Source organism: Brachycentrus maculatus, unplaced genomic scaffold (genome assembly GCF_059751285.1).
Source record: "Brachycentrus maculatus isolate JH-2025_06_01 unplaced genomic scaffold, ASM5975128v1 h1tg000043l, whole genome shotgun sequence".
Lineage (NCBI taxonomy): Eukaryota > Metazoa > Arthropoda > Insecta > Trichoptera > Brachycentridae > Brachycentrus > Brachycentrus maculatus.
The window spans coordinates 424,126-449,051 of record NW_028280797.1 but is presented as its reverse complement, the minus strand read 5'-3'; the positions used below and the strand labels follow the sequence as shown (position 1 = coordinate 449,051).

The 24,926-nt window shown below is 36.1% G+C and overlaps 1 protein-coding gene across 2 annotated transcripts in view; it reads left to right on the top strand.

Moving 5' to 3' along the window:
* The window catches only part of LOC148312321 (uncharacterized), a 61,445-nt gene extending 40,242 nt beyond the window's left edge, over positions 1-21,203 (top strand). Inside the window, exons 22-34 of one of the 2 annotated variants that reach the window (XM_088277467.1) lie at positions 1,313-1,387; positions 1,896-2,079; positions 3,180-3,249; positions 4,115-4,261; positions 6,715-6,798; positions 7,602-7,724; positions 8,412-8,495; positions 9,721-9,866; positions 10,659-10,800; positions 12,644-12,800; positions 17,277-17,384; positions 20,355-20,434; positions 20,948-21,203. In XM_088277467.1, the coding sequence (XP_088133593.1) occupies positions 1,313-1,387; positions 1,896-2,079; positions 3,180-3,249; positions 4,115-4,261; positions 6,715-6,798; positions 7,602-7,724; positions 8,412-8,495; positions 9,721-9,866; positions 10,659-10,800; positions 12,644-12,800; positions 17,277-17,384; positions 20,355-20,434; positions 20,948-21,063 (1,516 nt within the window). In that variant the 3' untranslated portion in view covers positions 21,064-21,203. The remainder of the gene's footprint in view (positions 1-1,312; positions 1,388-1,895; positions 2,080-3,179; positions 3,250-4,114; positions 4,262-6,714; positions 6,799-7,601; positions 7,725-8,411; positions 8,496-9,720; positions 9,867-10,658; positions 10,801-12,643; positions 12,801-17,276; positions 17,385-20,354; positions 20,435-20,947) is intronic. The other variant, XM_088277468.1, reaches the window with a different exon arrangement.
* Positions 21,204-24,926: the final 3,723 nt, after the last annotated feature.

Here is a 24,926-nt window from a genome sequence, read left to right as displayed (position 1 = left end):
CAAATACTGGGAATACAGATTTTTGCCTAGTACCTCTTAGACGCACGCTAAGGTCTATTTGATTTAGGAGATCAGGACTGTCCAAAAAATTGTTAAGAATTTTATATAACAGGACCAAATCAGTAATTACCCTTCTATCACTAAGATTTATCAATTTAAGCCGCTTCATTATGCAATTATATTCTATTCTCAAGATTATTAATATTTAGAGCGTTTACTTTGTGGTTAGTCATTTATACTTTTATATTTTTTTACAAAAATGTTAGTAATATCTTAGTCGTACAGGAGAAAGTGACCAAGTGCATTTTTTACATAAACGTGATCATTGACTATTTGATATCTTAATAGCTTAATATTGCCCGCAAAAAAAATCCCAAAGGATTTTAAACTTGGAAGTATAATATATTAACTTGTTAAAAATGATTTCATTAATTGATTCAGCAGTCACTTTGTGGTAAAATCTATCCATTTTTAATTAATGTTTTACTTAGTAAATACCACTATTTCTTAAAATCTACTGTGACATGTCGCTCACTCCTTTCAAGAACGTCATAAATCAAAAATTGTCAATTTTCAGTTGTGTATGTTTTCGGAATGCCTAGAAAACGTACTATATCCCAGCAATAGAGGCATCTTTTAAATTTAATATGTATTTACCCGCTACAGGGCAGGAAGTGTTGTTTTTGCTTTTTGAAGAAAATGTATTATTTTTTTAAACATACTAAATATTTTTCAAATGGAGAAAAAACCTTCAGGTTTAACCTAAAAAGATCTGTTGTACAGTAAAAAGTTCAATATGTGGCTAGATATTTATTTTTAACACATTTTATTATATTTTTAAACTTTGAAAACGATCTCCTGAAAAATCAAGTTTTTTGATTTATGACGTTCTTGGTAAATGGTGTTTAAAAATGCTAGGCTAGTTATGAGAGGTTCCACTGTATATTTTTTGTTGATTTGTAGGGTGAATTAGGGTAAATAATCCATTGTCTGATAGATAAATAAATAATTACATTTTTTTGACATCTCCACATACATGAAGAAGAATATCCAGACATTTACGGGGCTTACGACCGTCGTAGGCTGAAAAAAAGTAAAAATAACTGCTAAATAGTATTTGGACACACTCAAAATGTCTTGAATAAATATTTTTCCATATAAGTTTCACTTTAGCAAATACCACTAAGTAAAACTTGAATAGAAAATTGATAGTGCTTACCAAAAAGTGAAAACGATTGCCGGACCAATTAATGAAAGAAAAATAATATTAATATTATCACCTCTGTACGACAGTTTAAATTTTTTTTTTTAGGTTGATGGAACTACTAATTGACGAGTGGAACGCGCCGGTTGATCAACACGCTCACGATGGAAAAACAGCACTAAGGTAACAAATGTTTTAGTCTAAGTAACCGAATCATTTTAAGAATCAGATGATAAGTAACCAGGTCATCTTTTGAATCAAACGATAAGTAACCTTATCGTTTTATGAATCGTATGATAAATACTTGAGTCATAGTATTTTGATGTGTAACTGACTCATTTAAAGAATGTGATGATAAGTGACCGAGTCATTTTAAAAATCGGATGATAAGTAACCGAGTAATTTTAATAATCAAATGATAAGTAACCGAGTAATTTCTAGAATCGAATGATAAATAACCGAGTCATTATAATAATCGGATGATAAATAACAGAGTCATTTAAAGAATCGAATGGTAAAAACTTGAGTCCACATATTGAATATTTAATATTTGAGTACATAGTATTATGATGTGTAACCGAGTCATTTAAAGAATGTGATTATAATTAACCGAGTCATGTTAACATTCGGATGATAAGTAACCGAGTCATATAATTCGGATGATAAGCAGCCGGATGTGGGGGTGTTGCAGGGTGGCGGCGCTGGAGGGGCACTACGAGGCGGTGCGCATCCTGGTGGAGCGCGGCGCCGGCGTGGACGCGCTGGACGCGGACCAGCGCAGCACGCTGTACATCCTGGCGCTGGACAACCGCATCTCCATGGCGCGCTACCTCATGCAGAGGGCGAACGCCGACGTGGAGATGAGGGACAGCGAGGTAACTAGCCTGATCTGACCTAACCTAACCTATCCTATCCTAACCTAACCTTTAACCCCAGTCTATGGTTACTTAACATTGGAAGGGACAAGGTGGAAAGTGAATTAATTAAAGTCCAGGTGTAATTATCACATTGAAAAACCTTAAAACATAAATTATTTTTGTATCTCCTGTATGTTATGTTTATAATCTAATCATTAAAAAAATATATATATATATTAAAAATTTAAAAAAAAATATATAAACTTTGTATTACCATGTTAGTATTCGGCTCAACACAGGCCATGCCTAAAGAGCCGTAATACGTATAATAAATGTGTATATGAAATGAATATGTATATTGAATGTATCTATGTATTATGAAAATAAATAAATAAATAAAAAAAATAAAAATAAAAAAGTATTGACCGAGCGCGACTCGGTCGAAGAGTTTGTATCGGATCGACAAACCCGAGCACTTATCCTGTGCGTGCCATGTCAGGTCCCCCTGATGTTGACTATCACTTGAGAGTGATTGTCCTTGTCTCGGGCAGCTCTAGACCCCGCCCAACCTGCTGTATTCCGGAGCCAGGAGATCTGCCTTTTGCCCACATCTCGTCGGCCTGAGGACTGCTCAGTTTAATAGTATTCCGACTCTCGTTGATAGTGATTGAAGTCTGAGTATTTACAGGGCTCACGACCTGTCATAGCCTAGTTTAAGTGATCACTTTATACATGTGTTCAATAAACACGTGTTGTGTGTACATTCACAATTTCTGCCCATGATTGACAACCCTCTTCAAACCCTCATCCACACTGCACTGCATTGTATAAATGCATTGTTATCTTGATTGTTAGCACATGAAGAAAGGTGATCAGCCCTCCGCTTCAGGTATCAGTCCAGGGTAATATTGAATACATATTAGAGTGAAAAAATCACTTTTATTTGTGTGACCCCGCTCTGGGAATCAAACCAGGGACCTCCCGTACGGTAGCCGAGCGTGCTGACCATTACACTACAAAGGCAGTTTTGTCATATTGGATTAAATAAATACATTTTATTATTGAATGTATCATCATTTATGTTCACGTTTTGTCTGACTTCTCTCTTCTCTCCGCAGGGTCGCACGCCGCTCCACGTCTCCGCCTGGCAGGGTCACTACGAAATGGTCAACCTGCTGCTTACAGTCGGTAAGTCGTACTCCGTACAGAGACGAGGATGACGGTCGATGACGCCAGCGGGACGGGAACACGGGAACACGCCCTTCCACTACAACTTCGCTTTTTTTTTTTTTTTGAACTGTTTTGCATCATACAAACATGACATCAATTCAAATACAAAAAAATATGAATAAAATAAAAATAAATAAAAATCCCACAAAGGCGTGGCCTGTGTGTGGGTATACAATATAATTTAGGGGTAGTAAAGAACTAGAATAATAGTGTTAATATAAAATACAAAATACTTGACTACATATCATGTCCGCCTCCGTAGTGTAATGGTCAGCACGCTCTGCTACCGTTCTGGAGGTCCCGGGTTCGATTCCCGAGGTGGGTAAAATAAATGTTGTTTTCTGATAGTCAAGTAATAATAATAATGAAACCCTTATCCGCACCCCAATGGTGCATAGGGCACTGCGTCATATATACGCAGTGTCATCTTGATCGTAAACACACAAACAATCCTTGGCCTTATGACATCTGTTGAAATATCTGACTAATAATTTGTAACATCACAAGGATAAATAAAAGAACAGATCCCTGATTTTTCTTGGGGTCGGTAATTAGTCCGCGCCACAATCATGCCCTATATCTGTCTCACTCTCGACGTTACGCATCGCCAGTGGGTAAGAGTGACACACGATGCGTACTTTGATTTATTTGACAGTGAAATACCGCCGCGCACGGGCGTCTCAGGAACAAAGTTAACGCGGTTAAATGGTTAAAAACGATAGATAGAGGTTTCACTGTATTACAAAACCCAGTGGCGGGTAGTGAAAAAAATTCCGCATGTCTTGCATTGAAAGTTGAAATTGAAAATTTGCCACTCTTCCAGGTGGATGCAACATAGACGCGCGCGACGGCGAGAGACGCACGCCGCTGCACTCGGCTTCCTGGCGGGGGCAGGCCGCGGTGGTGCGCTTGCTGTTGGCCGGCGGGGCGGATCCCAACGCCCAGTGCGACCAGGGGGCCACCCCTTTAGGTGAGGCACTCTCTAATTCAAGGGGTAGGCAGAGAGGATGGAATACCACACTCTTCTGTCCTGACATACACTCCTCGCCTCCTTCACATCCATACATCTTGTCGTACATGCCCTCCGATTACGCAGACTTTTGACACCGCCAGATTTTAGGTTCTGATTGATCTGATTGTGCCAAGTCTTTTTCGGTCTTCCTTGTTCTGTTTTCCCTGTCACATTCGCCACATATATTTTCTTAGTCATTCTCTCGTTATCCATTCGCTCCACACGTCCATACCACCGTAAAGAACTCTTCCTAATCTTTTCAATTATTCCTCGTTCAGCCTTACATTCCTTTCTTATATCTTCGTTTTTAATTCTGTCATACAATGATTTTCCTCACATTCGTCTGAGGGAGCGCATTTCAACAGCGTTCACTCTGCTTTCATCCTTTGCCAGTTCCATGTTTCGCTTCCATACACTAGTGTCGGTACCAGCAAACTTTTTTTTTAAGTGTACACAAAACCACCAAAAGAACATTCCATCTTGGCGTAGGACGTATCATATCTTACATATGGAAGTATCATATGGAAGAAAAAAATTAAAGCTCTATACATTTAAATCTTTAAAAAAATATATTAAAAAAACTATTATATCTTTTATTATATAACATTAAACCACGAGTGTAAGTCCCTTTCCAAGCACAAGAGCACAGACTCTTTTATGGAGAGGCACAGCGAATCGAAATATAAAAGCTCTACATATGTATAAATGATTCAAATGTTATTATGTTATAAATAAAAATGTAAATATATTAAATGAATAAAAAAAATAAAAATAAAAAATCTCACCATCGTGACAACTTCATCTATGGTGTATTCGTGTTAGCAAAGAATCACAACATTTTGCGATCGACTTTTAAATACACATTGATAAGAATACAAGCTACTATAACCGACTTATTACGGGGAATTTTTCAAATAAAATATTGTGAAATGTGTTGTGATGCACAGTTAAAGAAGATATTCAATCAGTTTGGTTTCTTCCAAGAGAGATTAAACAAAATTAGGACATTAGGACACAACAAAATTAGGAAATTCAATCAGTTTGGTTTCTTCCAAGAGAGATTAAACAAAATTAGGACATTAGGACAAATTAAATTAGGAAATTCAATCAGTTTGGTTTCTTCCGAGAGAGATTAAACAAAATTAGGACATTAGGACACAACAAAATTAGGAAATTCAATCAGTTTGGTTTCTTCCAAGAGAGATTAAACAAAATTAGGACATTAGGACAAATTAAATTAGGAAATTCAATCAGTTTGGTTTCTTCCAAGAGAGATTAAACTAAATTAGGACACAAACATGTGAATAGCTTCTTAGTCAAATGAGGCATATTAAAACTCAAATAATAACAGGAATCACTGATGAGCATTTAGAAAATTGTTTGCGTGAAGCAACAAGAACAATCATTATATGCACTCAGTTCTGACAAACAAAATCAGACGTCTCAACTAAAATTTTCAAATTATTTTTTGACATCTCATCAAAGATGAAGAAGAATTTGGAAGTCTGGGCATTTACTTATTTACAGAACTTCCAAGAATTTGATTAGTGTGGTTGTCAATAATGGGTAGAATTGGTGAATGTTACATGTGTGTAAAGTGATCACTTAAACCAGCCTATGGCGGTCGTCAGCCCCGTAAATGCCCAGGCTTCCAAATTCTTCTTCATCTCTGATGAGATGTCAAAAAATAATATGAAAATAACTCCTGTGATTGGAGATAGTCCAGATTTTGTGAACAAGTGTTTGGACACACTCAAAATGTTGTCACTAAAATTTAATTTATTTTCTTTATTATTATTTTTTGTATTGTCTAAATCTAATCTAATAAACATGATTGATTCTCATTTTGGTACATGTTCTTAAAAAACAATGTATTTCATATTTCATATATTTTTTTTGCCTTGTTTTATTTTATTTTTAGTCTTTATATAACATTTATAACACTTATAACATGTACACACTGTCATGTAACAGTTTAAAACAACTTGATGAATTGATGTGTTCTTTATTATTATTATGTAAACGGTACAATGTCCGCCTCCGTAGTGTAATGGTCAGCACGCTCGGCTACCGTTCTGGAGGTCCCGGGTTCGATTCCCAAGGGGGGTAAAATAAATATAAGTAAATTTTTCACTGTAATATTTATTCAATATTACCCTGGACTGGTACCTGAAGCGGAGGGCTGATCACCTTTCCTTCATGTGTAAACGATCAAGATAACATTGCGTTTATATGACGCAGTGCCTTATGCACCATTGGGGTGCAGATAACGGTTTTATTATTATCAAACAATTTGCTTTGCGACTGACCTAGTCATAATAAGGAAACTCGGTCGTTAGGCTTAATAGTCTCGCCGGGCATGAGCAATCTCGGTACGGGAAGTCGGTTGTCATTATCTTCTTCTTTCATAGGTATCGCGTCCCAGGAAGGGCACGAGGAGTGTGTCCTGTGGCTTTTGCAGCACGGCGCCAACCCGAAGCACTCTGATCACTGCGGTAAGTTGGCGACGAAACGCATTCCCGGTTAACCTTCGTAGTGCTGAGCTTTTTTCTCACACATATGCTAAAATTGCCAAAGACTTTTGTGTAAAAATTGTACTTTTCATTAATTGATTCGGCAGTCACTTTGTGGTAAAATCTATCCACTTTTAATTAATGTTTTACTTTGTAATACAGTAGGAAAAAGTGGTATTTACTAAGTAAAACATTAATTAAATATTGTACTTTTCATTATGTGTATGTATTTAAATTTTGTAAAATTTACCCTCAGCGTGGAAAAATTAATTGAGGGTACATTATTTTAATTTTCTTATTTGTTATTATGTATATGATTTTTGTCCACCTCCGTAGTGTAATGGTCAGCACGCTCAGCCACCGTTCTGGAGGTCCCGGTTTCGATTCCCAGAGGGGGGTCAAATAAATATAAGTGATTTTTTCACTCTTAATATTTATTCAATATTACCCTGGACTGGTACCTGAAGCGGATGGCTGATCACCTATCCTTCATGTGTTAACGATCAAGATAACACTGCGTTTGTATGATGCAGTGCCCTATGCACCATTGGGGTGCGGATAAGGGTTTGAGGAAGAAGAAGGTTGTCAATCATGAGTAGAATTGATAAATGTTACACGTGTGTAAAGTGATCACTTAACCGAGCCTATGACGGTTGTAATCCGTGTAAATGCCCAGATTCCGTATCCTTCTTTGTCTTTGTTCAGATGTCAAATAATAACTCCAAATTGTAGATAATCCTATAAAACTGTTATAAATACCTATAATAGTAATATTCTTTTTCCAGGTCGGACTCCGGCTAAGGTGGCCCTGAGGGCCGGCCACCTGCACGTCTGCCGGCTGCTGGAGCGCTGGGGGGCGGCTCCGGCCACGCTGCAGCCGGAAGCAGCCGTCGGCACCAACACCAGCGGTGAGCCCATCTAACTAGATCCCAAACGGGCGGAACAACCCTTGTATAAGACCATCAATGTTGATGTTCTTATACAAGAGTCTAAGAAATACATTAATCTTTCATGTGCTGACCATCCAAAAATTACACGTGATTCGAAAGGGGGTAACAAAAGACCCCAGTTAATATTTGTATGGAAATAGTATTACGCAGCTTGCAGCAAGTACCAACTGAGTCATAGGGACACCACATCCGTGCCGAGCGCCGTCATGCAGCGACTGAGTGCGGGTAGCAGGACGCTAGATCAGACAAATGCCGAGTAGTAAAAAGAGACACGTACAAGTTATTGCACCCAGCAGAAAGCTTTATTAGGTGCAATAGCTCGTACTTGTCTCCTCTCAGCACATGCCCCAGATAGGACACCTGCCGGACCTTGATATCAGTCAGCAACTGTCTCCCTGCTCTTGCTCTTTGAAGCATATTTGCTAACCATATCAGTCCATAGAATACGATGTAGCCACATTTAGAATGCCTCTAGTCGGTTCATAGTGCTGACTTTGAGGCTCCACGATTCAACACCTTATAAAAGTACTGATCTTATACAAGTGTTTTATTTTTATATTTGGATCATCTCATGTCATTATGCAAAGTTTATGCCAAATCAATCAATAATAAAACATATCTTTACTGGATGTAATTTTTGTACAGGTTCTACTGCGGAGACAAAGCCATGCACAGCCTCCTTGACTAGCGCCCGACTCTCTCCCATTCCGCTGTCCGGACATAACCAAGGTAATTCAGGAAGACTTCCAATGAGTTCCGGCATTCAAAAAAGGTTTTGAATTGATGTAAAAATATCTAGAGACCATTGGTTGACCATCTTCTATTTTTTATTGTGTTAACTCTACACTGAAGGTTGGCAATCTTCATGGCACTTTTTGCTTTATCTGCAGTGCTACAGTGGAACCACTCTCTTAACATATTTCGGACGGGTGTTTTTTTACAACTGTGGACCGCTGGCAACGGGATTTGATAATAGTTTAGACCTTAACAAAGAGATTGCTATACAGTATTCATATGAAAACATTGGACAATTCCTTCTTTTCTGCCTTTGAAATGAGGCCGGCGCAGAAGGTAGAAATACCCTTCCCGTCCCAATACCCAAGTGTGTACCAATACCCAGCCAATCTAGAAATATATGAAATCGTACAACGTAAAAATAACATAACTAAATTATACCGCAAATTCATTGTATATCATAAATAATAAATATGGCCTCTTCATCGTAATACCTTTTGCATTAATTCCTGATGAAATATACTTATTAATTTTAATTTTAATTTTTCTTATTTCATTGCTTTTAATTGTTTTTACCCTTTTTTACAACCAAATTTCTATTCTGTATATCGCTCACTCCTTTCAAGAACGTCATAAATCAAAATACTTGATTTTTCAGGAGAACGTTTTTAAAGTTTAAAAATATAATACAATGTATTAAAAATAAATATCAAGCCACTTATTGAACTTTTTACTGCGCAACAGATCTTTTTAGGTAAAACCTGAAGAATTTATCTCCATTTGAAAAATAAGTATTTTATTTAAAAAAAATAATAAAACAATACCTTTTCTTCAAAATGCAAAAACAACACTTTCTGCCCTGTAGCGGGTAAATATTAAGTTAAAAATATGCCTCTTTTGCTGGGATATAGCACATTTTCTGAGCATTCCGAAAACATGCACAAGTGAAAATTGACGATTTTTGATTTATGACGTTCTTGAAAGGAGTGAGCGATATGTGTTTAACCTGCACCTTTATCGTTTCTGTAAGCTTGTTGTGTTCTCATCTAATTGATGAAAAACATTCAAACAATTTGTATTTCATTTATTGTAATATGTTTTTCATTGTTTGTGAACCATAAATAAATAAATAAGATTTTTTTTTAAATAATATATACATGTATATATATTTATACATATATAAACACACATCTAAAAAGCCTATTGCATCGCGTCTCAGGTTCCCCGGACTCGAAGCGCCGCAGCGTGCACAGCTCCAACTCCACCAAGAGCAGCTCCAACCTCACCTCTTCCACAGTCAGCTCCTCGCACCAGGAGGCGGCCCTCCCGCTGCAGCACCAGGCGCCGGCTCCCGAGCCGCCAGCGGTAAGTCCGGGACTGCTCCCCGACCTCTTCGGAGACTACTGGTGTCTTCAATATATCTTTTAAAGTTTAAAAATATAATACAATGTATTAAAAATAAACATCAAGCCACTTATTGAACTTTTTACTGTGCAACAGATCTTTTTAGGTAAAACCTGAAGGTTTTTTCTCCATTTGAAAAATATTTAGTATATTTAAAAAAATAATTAATCAATACCTTTTCATCAAAATGCAAAAACAACATTTTCTGCCCTGTAGCGGGTAAATATTTAGTTAAAAATATGCCTCTTTTGCTGGGATATAATACATTTTCTGGGCATTCCGAAAACATGTGTTCCATGTGTCCGAAGGAGTTTTCCGAAGCGGGATTCTTCTACACCTTTAAGTCTTCTTGCTTACTTTTAATATATACGCCTTGAATATTGTTTGTTATGTATATATTATTTTTTTATTCAATAAATTGAATTGAATTGAATTGAACATGCACAACTGAAAATTGACGATTTTTGATTTATGACGTTCTTGAAAGGAGTGAGCGATATGTATATAGTCACGTTATCTATTCCAAATGTCTTACTAAAGTAGGGCGCCGTGACAAAATACTTAACTTGGAAGTGCGCCGCGGGCTGAAAAAGATTGGGAACCCCTGCCTTAACCGGTAGACATAAAAATTTCAGTTAGGGGTTAAGTTTAAATGTCTAACCGCAATGAAAATGCTTCAAAACTCAATAACATTGAGAATAATATGATTTTTCTCATCACACGTTATACAAAATGTGATTTTGTCTTTAACAGAACCGCAGCACCCTCGCCCTGACGTTTGCGCAGCAGGTGGCTCGCTGCGGCAGGCGCGGGGGCGCCCCCACCTCGCCGCTCTACGCCACGCCCCCGCACAGCCCCCTGAGCGACGTCTGCAGCCCTACGCAGCCGCAGATTGGTAACTATCAACCCAACCGTCGCCCAATTCACAGACAGTGAATCATAAATAGTGTTAACACATTATTCTTCTGTGCGTGTCGTGTCCCCCTGACATCAAGGGCAGCTCTAGACAGTCCTGATCCAATCTGGTATATCCCGGAGCCAGGAGATCTGCCTTCTTGATTGATTGAGGAGATTGTCTTATATATATATATATATATATATATATATATATATATATATATATATATATATATATATATATATATATATACTACTACTACTACTACTACCATCACGCCGTTTCTCCGCAGGGGTAGGCAGAGAGGATGGAACGCCACACTCTTCTGTCCTGACATACACTCCTCGCCTCCTTCACTTCCATACATCTAGTCATACATGCCCTCCGATTACGCAGACTTTTGACACCGCCAGATTTTAGGTTCTGATTGATCTGATATATATATATATATATATATATATATATATATATATATATATATATATATATATATATACATATATACATATATACATATATACATATATACATATATACATATATACATATATACATATATACATATATACATATATACATATATACATATATACATATATACATATATACATATATACATATATACATATATACATATATACATATATACATATATACACATACACACATACACACATACACATATACACATATACACATATACACATATATACATATATACATATATACATATATACATATATACATATATACATATATACATATATATACATATATATACATATATATACATATATATATATATATATATATATATATATATATATATATATATATATATATATATATATATATATATATATATATATATATATATATATATATATATATATATATATATATATATATATATATATATATATATATATATATATATATATATATATATATATATATATATATATAACCCAAGAATTTCCATTCCTTTTGCCAGACTTGCGGCTATTTTGTTGTCGTCAATATGTCACCCATAGTATCCCAATGCACCTAAATATCTTGCTGAAAATTTTATATACCTCTCAGATCATGGTCTATCACTTGGTTCTTCCCAAGAAAGGACACTTTCCATTTTCCTCGCCATAACACGTCATTCTTCAGTAATTCCTTCTCTGTCCAAGCGGCCAGACTATGGAATGAATTACCTCTCCGCGTAAACAAATGCACCTTCTCTAATAACTTGTAAGAAACGTCTGAGACATTACTATCTATCATTAGAATCCTAACTGTCCATCAAACCCTCTCCCTCTACCTCCTTCCCTAAACTCCCTTCTTCCTTTGCCTTCCTTATTATCATCAATTTGTAATTTATGTTTTTTTTAATGTTCAAGTACTATCGTCCCTCTGATTGCAAACAGCTGTTTGTTTATAGCTATACATATCGTAGCCATACAGGAGAAAGTGACCAACTAACAAAACGTAAAATGTTCAGGAGGGCCATTTAAGTCACTTTTGCTTGGCAGGAAAATAAACATCAATGCAGTTAGTCATTTTTAACAAGTCAATATATTATACTTCCAAGTTTAAAATCGCTTTGGGATTTTCTCAGGGCAACATTAAGCTAGTAAGATATCAAATAGTCAATAATCACGTTTTTGTAAAAAATGCACTTGGTCACTTTCTCCTGTATGACTACGATATAAGGTATCAAACGTTTTGATCAATATCACTAGTCTGTTTTTGGTTGGTCGGAAGATATTGCTTTTTAGCAATAAGCCCGTCAATGTATATAATTTCTTTTCTGTACATGAAGTTTAAATAAATAAATAAAACAAATTTTCAGGCATCCTGTCTGCTGTGCCGGCGCAATTCTCATCTCCGGGCGGGCAGGCCAACCCGAACCCGACGGACCGCCACTTCTGCCGGGACACTCATATGCGCATCATCCTCGGCCGCGAGAACAAGCACTCGCCGCCCACCGCCGGCGAGCAGAGGGACAGGTAGGAGCAGGAAGGGAGTTGCGCCCTCGCACGTTTTGATTTCTTTCAAAATTCCTTTGTGATTTTGAAAAAAATCAAATACTTTGGAGCCTATTTGGCTGGCAGAAAATACTATTGATTTGAAATGAAACACTATTTATAAAAAGGGGAGTTATCCCACTCGTATCACATTTGGATATTTCACCTTCTTACAAATGCTAGTTCAAATATGTATACATATATCGCTCACTCCTTTCAAGAATGTCATAAATCAAAAAACTTGATTTTTCAGTAGAACATTTTTAAAGTTTAAAAATATAATACAATGTATTAAAAATAAATATCAAGCAACTTACTGAACTTTTTACTTTGCAACAGATCTTTTTAGGTAAAAACTGAAGGTTTTTTCTCCATTTGAAAAATATTTAGTATATTTAAAAAAATAATTAAACAATACCTTTTCTTCAAAATGCAAAAACAGCACTTTCTGCCCTGTAGCGGGTAAATATTTTGTAAAAATTAGCCTCTTGCTGGGATATAGTACATTTTCTGGGCATTCCTCAAGCATGCACAACTGAAAATTGTCGATTTTTGATTTATGACGTTCTTGAAAGGAGTGAGTGATATATCGCTCACTCCATTCAACAATGTCATATATCAAAAATTGTCAATTTTCAGTTGTGCATGTTTTCAGAATGCTCTGAAAATGTACTATATCCCAGCAAAAGCGGCATATTTTTAACTTAATATTTACCCGCTACAGGGCAGAAAGTTTTGTTTTTGCATTTTGAAGAAAAGGTATTGTTTAATTATTTTTTTAAACATACTAAATATTTTTCAAATTGAGAAAAAACCTTCAGGTTTTACCTAAAAAGATCTGTTGTACAGTAAAAAATTCAATAAGTGGCTTGATATTTATTTTTAATACATTTCATTATACATATTCTTTAACTTTAAAAAAGATCTCCTGAAAAATCAATTTTTTGATATTATGACGTTGTTGAAAGGAGTGAGCAATATACATATATAAGTGCATATTTTCATTTTTTCATTCAGACCCTTTTCCGCACCCCAATGGTGCATAGGGCACTGCATTATAAACACAGTGTTATCTTGATCATTTTCACACGAAGGAGAGGTGATCAGCCTTCCGCTTCAGGTACCAGTCCAGGGTAATAATGAATAAATATTATAGTGAAAAAATCACTTAGATTTATTTAACCCCCCCTGGGAATCGAACCCGGGACCTCCAGAACGGTAGCTGAGCGTGCTGACCATTACACTACGGAGGCTAAGTGCATATAGCGCAGTTTTAAATTTGCCTTTTTATAAAAAAATTTCCATGTAACGGGGAAATTGATTATATGGGATTTTTCGTCAGCATCTACCCTAGAAAATCGGAAGTGTACTGTCTGTTAATTCAATTTAATTATTTCAACAGTAAAAAAATACATATCTATAGTAGTAAGGGCGTTTGTCCACTACACAGGATTTCACCGTCTGGCAGTCCGGTTTTGAAAAATGAAAGCAACTACGGCAGTTTTGCGTGGTGGAATTTACGCGCAACATGTTCACGCACCGATCAAGAGCTCCGATCCGAAGAAAGATGGACAGAAGCACAAGCCAATCCGAGCTAACCGTCGTTTTAAAACGCTAACTGATGTGCCGGACGGCAAAATTACACGGAATTCCGGGCAGTGGACAAGCGCCCTAATGGAGCCTATGTAGTTTGACCTTTTCTCTCTTCATTCTATAGTCCTTTGCATTTTTTTAAAACTTTGTTTTGCAGTACCTACCTATTTTTAAACTCAGGTGGCCCTCTGATAACCTAATGTTAAAAATCAATATCACAAATTGATCAACAAACTTAGACAATTCGCTCACTCCTTTCAACAACATCATATATCAAAAAACTTGATTTTTCAGGAGAACGTTTTTAAAGTTTAAAAATATAATACAATGTATTAAAAATAAATATCAAGCCGCTTGTTGAACTTTTTACTGTGCAACAGATCTTTTAAGGTAAAACTTGAATGTTTTTTCTCCACCAGAAAAATATTTAGTATATTTAAAAATATACTAAATCTGTCCGCCTCCGTAGTGTTATGGTCAGCACGCTCGGCTACCGTTCTGGAGGTCCCGGGTTCGATTCCCAAGGGGGGTAAAATAAATATAAGTGATTTTTTCACTGTAATATTTATTCAATATTACCCTGGACTGGTACCTGAAGCGGAGGGCTGATCACCTTTCCTTCATGTGTAAACGATCAAGATAACACTGAGTTTATTTGACGCAGTGCCCTATGCACCATTGGGGTGCGGATAAGGGTTTTATTATTTATTATATTTAAAAATAATAATAAAATAATACTTTTTCTTTAAAATGCAAAAACAACACTTTCTGCCCTGTAGCGGGTAAATATTAAGTTAAAAATATGCCGCTTTTGCTGGGATATAGTACATTTTCTGGGCATTCAGAAAACATGCACAACTGAAAATAGACGGTTTTTTTGACTGTTGAAAGGAGTGAGCGAATTGTCCAAATTCGTCAATCAACTTATGAAAGACTTTTGAACAAATAGGTCGTAAAAATATGCTTTCCTTGAAAAGTCCCTAAAATTTAAATTTTTTCAATGTGAATTCAACAAATTGTAAATGTATATTTTGTGGATGGGAAAAAATCTTAATTTTATTGAATAATCATTTGCAATAGAACCGATCTACTTGGTGCTCATATATACATAGAGATGTGACTTATGGATAGAAGGATGACAGCAGACTGAATGCAGTCGAAATGCGATCCCTCAGACGAATGTGTGGCAAAACGATGTTTGATAGATGTTCGAATGATGAAATAAGGAAAGAATGTAAGGCTGAGATAAGCATTATCGATAAAATTAAGAAAGGTGTGTTGAGATGGTTTGGACATGTGGAGCGTATGAGTGAAGAAAGAACGGTTAAACAAATTTATGGAGCGAATGTAGTTGGAAAAAGAAGCAGAGGACGACCGAGGAAAACTTGGCACAATCAGGTATGTCAAATACTTGAAAGCGGCCGGGTCAGGAGTCGTAATAATCGTCGGGTATGTATGAGGAGATGCATGAATGTAGAAGAGGCAAAGAATGTTTGCAAGGACAGAGTGGTGTGGCGTTCGATTCTCTCTGCCTACCCCTGCGGGGAAGCGGCGTGATGGTTAGTTAGTTAGTTAGTTACTTATGGATAACGATTACTTTTTCGGTTACTTGATTGAGATGATATCGGTTGATTTTTTTCTTTTTACGAGGGCTACCTGTAGCAAAAAACAGTTTGACTTATCACGCATCTTATTATGATAATTCAAAGTGGTATTGGTGTCTCATTTAAAAATGATTTTTAGAAAATCGAATGTGCCAGATATCATTGATTGATACGCCTGACTCCGTCTCAGTCGATGCCTTTTAGGTCTGCATATGCACTTGTGTGTTTGTTGCCCTAATACACACTTGAATGTGTGTTTGTTGCCGCTCTCTACGCGTATATAGATATGCAATACACGCACCTGAGTGTGTGTTTGTTGCCGTCTCTTAGAAGGACATAGATATGCAATACACACATTTGAATGCGTAATTGTTGCCGCCCTCTAGGCATAGATATGCAATACACACACCTGAGTGTGTGTTTGTTGTCGCCTCTTAGGCGTACATACATAGATATGCAATACACACACCTGAGTGTGTGTTTGTTGCCGCCTCTTAGAAGTACATAGATATGCAATACACACACCTGAATGTGTAATTGTTGCCGCCCTCTAGGCAATACACACACCTGAATGTGTAATTATTGCCGCCCTCTAGGCATAGATATGCAATACACACACCTGAGTGTGTGTTTGTTGTCGCCTCTTAGGCGTACATACATAGATATGCAATACACACACCTGAGTGTGTGTTTGTTGCTGCCCCCTAGGCGTATATGAATAAGCAATACACACACCTCAGTGTGTGTTCGTTGCTGCCCCCTAGACCTATATAGATAGATATGCAATACACACACTTCACAGTGTGTTTGTTGCCGCCTCTTAGGCATACATAGATGTGCAATACACTCACCTGAGTGTGTGTTTATTGCCAACCACTTGACCTATTTAGATAGATATGCAATACAAACGCCTCAGTGTGTGTTAGTTGCCGCCCCTTATGTGTATATAGATATGCAATACACACACTTCACAGTGTGTTTGTTGCCGCCTCTTAGGCATACATAGATATGCAATACACACACCTAAGTGTGTGTTTATTCTCTTGCGGCAAAACATTAGTACATATCGGTATTAAACAATTGATTATTAAACGCTGATCGTTCAATATAGAGGTTTCTCTCATATCCAAGCTTGATTTTGTTCACGAGCAGACAATTCATGGCGGATTTGTATCCCGTTTAAATGAGGCCCCAATATCTCCCCCCCCCCACTCCCCGGCATTCCTAACGCGGTGTGTTTTCCGAATTACCCGTCCGGCAGCGCGGCGCGACCGAGTCCCGGGCAGTCCTCGGCGCGGATGTCGTGCCGTAAGATCGCGGGCTCGATCGGGAAGATCGCGCGCAGGAAAAAGTCGAGCCCCCCCATTGCGTGAGTAGCGCCCGCACGCCCCGCCCGCTGCCCGGCTTGGCCCCGTCGACCGGCCCGCGCCCCGCCACGGCGAGAGTTGTAACCGAGTGTCCGGAGAGTTGTAACCGAGTGTCCGAACATTCACTATGATGTGATATCGGACACTCTACTCGTCTTTTTGACGTTTTGAATGTTGCAAAAATAAGAGCCTTAAATAACTTTTACAAATAATTTTTTTTACATATCGCTCACTCCTTTCAAGAACGTCATAAATAAAAAATTGTCAATTTTCAGTTGTGCATGTTTTCGGAATGCCCAGAAAATGTACTATATCCCAGCAAAAGAGACATATTTTTAACCTATTTACCCGCTACTGGACAGAAAGTGTTGTTTTTGCATTTTGAAGAAAAGATACTGTTGGATTATTTTTAGAAACATACTAAATATTTTTCAAATGGAGAAACTAAAAAGGTCTGTTGCATAGTAAAAAGTTCAATAAGTGGCTCGATATTTATTTTTTATACATTGTATTATATTTTTAAACTTTAAAAACGTTCTCCTGAAAAATCAAGTTTTTGATTTATGACGTTCTTGAAAGGAGTAAGCGATGTGTTTTGACCAATATATATATATATATATATATATATATATATATATATATATATTGTTTCTTCTTTCTTTTAACCCTTATCTGCACCCCAATGGTGCATAGGGCACTGCATCATATGAATGCAGTGTTACCTTGATCGTTTATTGCATGAAAGCAAGGTGATAAGTCCTGCGCCTCTTGTACCAGCCCAGGGTGATATTAAATAAATATGAGAGTGAAAATCAGCCATTTCTTGAATGTTTTCCGCAGATACTTTGTGGCACATTTTATAAACTTTATAAAATGAAGCAACCTTGTTTTAACCACTTTTTTATTGATACAATTTAAACTACCGGTTTCGACAAAAAACCTTGTCGTCATCAGGGTTTATTGAATTTAACAAACCCTGGTGATGACAAGGTTCTTATCGAAACCGGTAGATTAAATTGTATTAATAAAAAAGTGGCTAAAACAAAGTTGTTTAATTTTATAAAATCACCCATATTTATTTTGAGCCCGAAACCTCCAGTACGGCAGCCGAGCGTGCTGACCATTGCACTACGGAGGCGGACAACATTATTCATAATAAATTAATAAGGTTCATCCCTAAAAACGATAAAATATGCACAATGGATACAATATCTTATATCAATCAAGATTTGTCACATAGCTCATTTCGCTCACTCCTTTCAAGAACGTCATAATTCAAAAAACTTTTCAGGAGAACGTTTTTAAAGTTCAAACATAAAATACAATGCATTAAAAATAAATATCAAGCCACTTATTTAACTTTTTACTGTGCAACAGATCTTTTTAGGTAAAACCTGAATATTTTTTCTCCATTTGAAAGATATTTAGTATATTTAAAAAAATAATTAAACAATACATTTTCTTCAAAATGCAAAAATAACACTCTCTGCCCTGTAGCGGGTAAATATTATGTTAAAAATATGCCACTTTTGCTGGGATATAGTACATTTTCTGGGCATTACGAAAACATGCACAACTCAAAATTGTCGATTTTTGATTTATGACGTTCTTGAAAGGACTGAGCGATTTGTCTGTCTTATTCGTTTTGTCATATTTTCGCCCTATCGCCTCATCAGTTTTTGCCAAGCGCCTCTGCTAAGTTAAAGCTGTCATAAATCAATCACAGATGGCACTAGTGAATTTACACATAAAGCGCCGTGAGGTTTATGTTATATGTAGGAGTTCCAAAAATTTGAATAGTGTGGCTGTCATTCATGAGTACAATCACAACTACAACGTACAACTCTCGTCAACAGGTTGGTGGTGACGAGTCCGCTGCGTTGACGGGTCGATAACGCCGCAAATTCGCATATTCGCCTGCAATACTTCACAATTCTTTATTTCGCTGATTATTTTCTAGTTGTTTTGTGTATTTATTTTTTTAAATATGGCTTCCTTCTCTGCATCAAAAATGCTTTCTTTTAGGTCATATTTTGGGCTTTTGGTATTGTTTAAATAATTAACTGTTAAAATAATAAATAACTGTCGAAATATCTTTACTAACCGTTTTAGTGCTGAGATTTTTCCTTTTATGTACGATATAATTACTGAAGATTTTACAAAAATTGTCCTTTTTATTAGGTCTGTACAAAATCTCCAATATTTTACTCAAATATTGATCGATTTTAGTATTTTTTTGTTGGTATTGGTGGAGAACATATCGCTCACTCCTTTCAACAACGTCATATCAAAAATATCAAATTGTCGTATCAAAAATCGCCAATTTTCAGTTGTGCATGTTTTCGGAATGCCCAGAAAATGTACTATATCCCAGCAAAAGCGCATATTTTTAACTTAATATTTACCCGCTACAGGGCAGAAAGTGTTGTTTTTGCATTTTGAAGAAAAGATATTGTTTAATTATTTTTTTGAATATACTTAATATTATTCAAATGTAGAAAAAAAAATCGGGTTTTACCTAAAAGATCTGTTGCACAGTAAAAAGTTCAGTAAGTGGCTTGATATTTATTTTTAATACATTGTATTATATTTTTAAACTTGAAAAACATTCTCCTGAAAAATCAAGTTATTTGATTTATGACGTTCTTGAAAGGAGTGAGCGATATATCGATCCTGAGCACTCTAACAGTTAAATAATTACGCTGTTGTCTTATTTGAGGTATAGACGGGTGTCATGGAGTAGTTGAGTAGCCGCTTGACTGTGAAACTGGCATCGCATCGGGTTCGATTCCCGCCAATCGCAAAACATATTCAAGAAAGATTAATTTTCAATTGATCTGGGTGTTTGTCATGTATTTTTCACATCTACCTTCCCTATCCTTGCTATCCTACCTGCAGACAAGCCTATAAAAGTGCAGGTTTTAAGGATTAAGGGAGAGTTATCGCATATCACATGCACTGTTTTGTTCTAGCGCTGCAAGTAAGTCCAAAAGAAACGGAATCGTCACAAACCCGGCCATGCGACTCGTGGCAAATGTCCGAAACGGCTTGGGTAATTATAACAAATTAATATATATATATCGTCCCTTCTAAGAATCATAATAGTTGTTAGGTTTCCAGCAGAACGCAACAGAGTTCTGGGTCTTACCCTTAGCACATTGTTGTCGGGCGGTTTTGTTCATCAACTGGGACCCATGGTTCATAATGCAGTGCCCTATGCACCCAATGGTGCATAGGGCACTGCATCATTTAAAAGCAGTGTTATGTTGATAATTAACATATGAAGGTAGGGTGATCAGCCCTCCGCTTCAGGTACCAGTCCAGGGTGATATTGAATAAATATTAGTGTGATATATTTATATTTATTATATATCACTCATATTAATTTGACCCCTCCCCCCCCTGGGAATCGAACCCGGGACCTGCAGTACGGTAGCCGAGCGTGCTGACCATTAAACTACAGAGGAGGACAAATCAGGGTTCATGAAAAAACCGCCTGACAACAATGTGTTAATGACATGCTTTCTAGATTTTAAATGAATATTAATAATATTTTTTCTTTTAGATTCGGCAGCCGCAAATCTCCGCAGAACCGGAGTGGCGTTGGCAGCATCGGCCAGCTCCAACAACCCGGCCGTTAAGACTAACGCCTTCCAGTGGAGAAGAGAGACACCCTTATAAGTTTTGGTGACAAGTATCTTCCAAATTGACACTCGGATCTATGAGATAACTCGAGCTTCCCGGAGAGAGATCATCCCGGCTCAGAGGCCATTGATTGGTACATTAATAATAAAGCAATGATTTCAGGATATATATATATATATATATATATATATATATATATATATATATATATATATATATATATATATATGTATATATATATGTAATAAAATAACTAGGTACCTACCCATACATTTTATTACATCTCCCTTGGGGAAGAAAATTCACAGTAAAAATCCTTATGCGAAACCAGTGGATGGATATTTTTGAAAAAGAATGCAAACGTTTTGAGGTGACAACGGATGAGAAAAAAATTGAAATATTAAAATTGTTCATGGATAAAAGTTGTGAAGATCGGTACAGTTCAATGATGATAATATATGTATATTACTATATGTAAGTACTTAATGAAAAGTATAGGTAGGTACCTAGTTATTTTATTACATATATATGTGTGTGTGTGTGTGTATATATATATATATATACATATCGGCTGTCCAAACTCAAAACACAGCAAGGGACATTTTTTTTTGCAGTACGTTTTTTTTTGCATTTTTGCACTAAGTAGATTCTGCTTAGTCCAAAAATGCAAAAAAAAACCTACTACAAAAAAAATGTCCCTTACGGTGTTTTAAGTTTGGACAGCCGATATAAATATACAAATATTGAGAGTTTCTGCTCAGTAAAAAAGCTTCTTCATCTCACCAAAAGATGTTTCTTGTGAAAAATTCTAGTGATTCTTGTACAATGTTTCGAAATTGGATCATATATATATATATAGAACTTCTGAGAATTTGTGTAGTGTGGTCGTCAATCATGGGTAGAATTGTTGAATGTTACACGTGTGTAAAGTGATCACTCAATGACGCCTATGACGGTCGTAACCCCCGTAAATGCCCAGACTTCCATATTCTTATTTATTGGTTTGGCATTTAATTTGTAGAACTCCATTTTAATTTATGTACATATTAATTTTTAAATGAAACACATATTTTCTCTCTCAAACCCTTATCCGCACCCAATGGTGCATAGGGCACTGCATCGTATAGAAGCAGTGTTATCTTGATCGTTAAATACACGGAGGAAAGGTGATCAGCCTTCCGCCTCAGGTACCAGTCCAGGGTCATATTAAATAAATATTAGACTGAAGAATCACTAATATTTATTTTGACCCTCTTGGGAATCGAACCCGGGACCTCCAGCATGGTAGCCTAGCGTGCTGACCATTACGCTACGGAGGCGGACAAACACAGATTTTAGTAGACTCAAACTTAGTAGACTCAAAAAATCTGTGTTTGATGTAAAAATTAGTACATAAATTCCATATTCTTCTTCATCTATGTTGAGATGTCGAAAATGCGCGTTTAATATCCTTTCACGCATTCAACCGATCTCTTGTATTGTTTGTTTTTTTCATACCGTTTTGTATGTGAATCTTATCTTATTGTGTGTTTTTTATCTTTAATTTTTAAGAAACGGAATTTGAATTTGTATTTTGTGTTTATTTGTGAAGTATTTTTTATAATTTCTTTCACACTACACTACTACGACGACCAGTAGTTGGCTACAGATTACTGGTTATAGGAAATGGATGAGAAATTAATGATTACGAAGTCAATTTGGAGAAACGAGTCATGTAATAATTAAACACGCCCGCTGACTTCTAGTAAGACTTACTTTTTTGCTTTTACTTGTATTTTTACGAACAAAATTTCCAACGACTATGAACAATTTGCATTTAATGTGTGCTTTTTTTACGATTAGGTTGATAATTTGTTGTATTATTCTCCTATACATTGTATCGAGGGCATACTGGCAAAAAACGTTTACTCTAAAATCCCTGTTTGAATAATCCCTGTTATTTATAGCTTTTTGCCTGAATAAAATATAATATAAATATATATATATATATATATATATATATATATATATATATATATATATATATATATATATATATATATATATATAAAACCCTTATCCGCACCCCAATGGTGCATAGGGCACTGTGTCTTATAAACGCAGTGTTATCGTGATCGTTTTACACATGAAGGAAAGGTGATCAGCCCTCCGCTTCAGGTGCCAGTCCATGGTAATATTGAATAAATATTACAGTGAAAAAATCACTTATATTTATTTTTAACCCCCCTTTGGGAATCGAACCCGGGACCTCCAGAACGGTAGCCGAGCGTGCTGACCATTACACTACGGAGGCGGACGCAGTGTATACAGTGGACGAATAAAATACCCGCTATTAAACTTGTACTTTTAAAACACATATATATGACATTTCAAGCTACTTAGTGTAATTTGCCAGTTTGTAGAATGTTGAAAACATTATTATATGCATTATTAACTCTTACTGGTTCAATGTGGAATCTCATTCGACATGGATTTTTTCTTCATAGGTCCCATGTCGGATGTTATTCCATATTTTTTTCATCATTAGTATTATTTATTTATATTCCAAGCTTACATTTTTGTCACTCGTATCTATTACAACAGTATGTGGAGCAGAGGACAAAGGAATTTTTACCAATTGGAATGTAACTGTCTACCTAGATTTTCTTTTTTAATTTTGCGGGACCGGAAAGGGTTAATTCAAAATTGCATATTTTCAACTTGACGTTTTTTGCCAGTACACCAACGATATTTTGTATACATTTCAAGTTAGATATACATATTTATTTTGTATAAAAAGTGCCAAATATATATATTAATAATTTCATTTTAAATTTTAAATAATTGTTTTTTAAAATATAATTACTATTTTGTGAGTTAAATAAATAAAGTGTTCAACACATTCGCTACGGGTGACTCATATATCGCTCACTCCTTTCAAGAACATCATAAATCAAAAAACTTGATTTTTCAGGAGAACGTTTTAAAAGTTCAAAAATATAAAACAATGTATTAAAAATAAATATCAAGCCACTTATTGAACTTTTTACTGTGCAACAGATCTTTTTAGGTAAAACCCGAATGTTTTTTCTCCATTTGAAAAATATTGAGTATATTTAAAAAAATAATTAAACAATACCTTTTCTTAAAAATGCAAAAACAACACTTTCTGCCCTGTAGCGGGTAAATATTAAGTAAAAAATATGCCGCTTTTGCTGGGATATAGTACATTTTCTGGGCATTCCGAAAACATGCACAACTGAAAATTGACAATTTTTGATTTATGACGTTGTTGAAAGGAGTGAGGGATATACGAACGAGTCCTTGAGATTTCTTTTAAGAAACATTAATGGCTTGTATACGAATTTTTGCATCTGTCATATTCTGAACATTAAAATATCCAACATAGATGGCTGTTGTGAACTCGCACATACTGTGTTACGAGTTTGATTAATATAGTGTGTGAATAACTCGAGTATATAATAATAATTTTGGATGGTTTATATAGCGCCATTTTCGTAAAAAAAACTACCTCATGGGCGCTTATACATATATGAATTATGATATGAAAATGAAAATGAGAGATAAAAAGTAATAAAGAAAAACGTTGTCAATCGGCTGAGCCTTCTTCTCGGTCTTCTCGGCCTGGAGCGTGGCCAAAATGTTGGGCAGTATGCCTCCCTGAGCGATAATAATAATAAACCTTTATCCGCACCCCAATGGTGCATAGGGCACTGCTTTATGTGAACACAGTGTTATCTTGATCGTTTACACACGAAGGAAAGGTGATCAGCCCTTCGCTTTAGGTACCAGTCCAGGGTAATATTCAATAAATATTACAGTGAAAAAATCACTTATATTTATTCGACCCCCCTGGGAATCGAACCCGGGACCTCCAGAACGGTAGCCGAGCGTGCTGA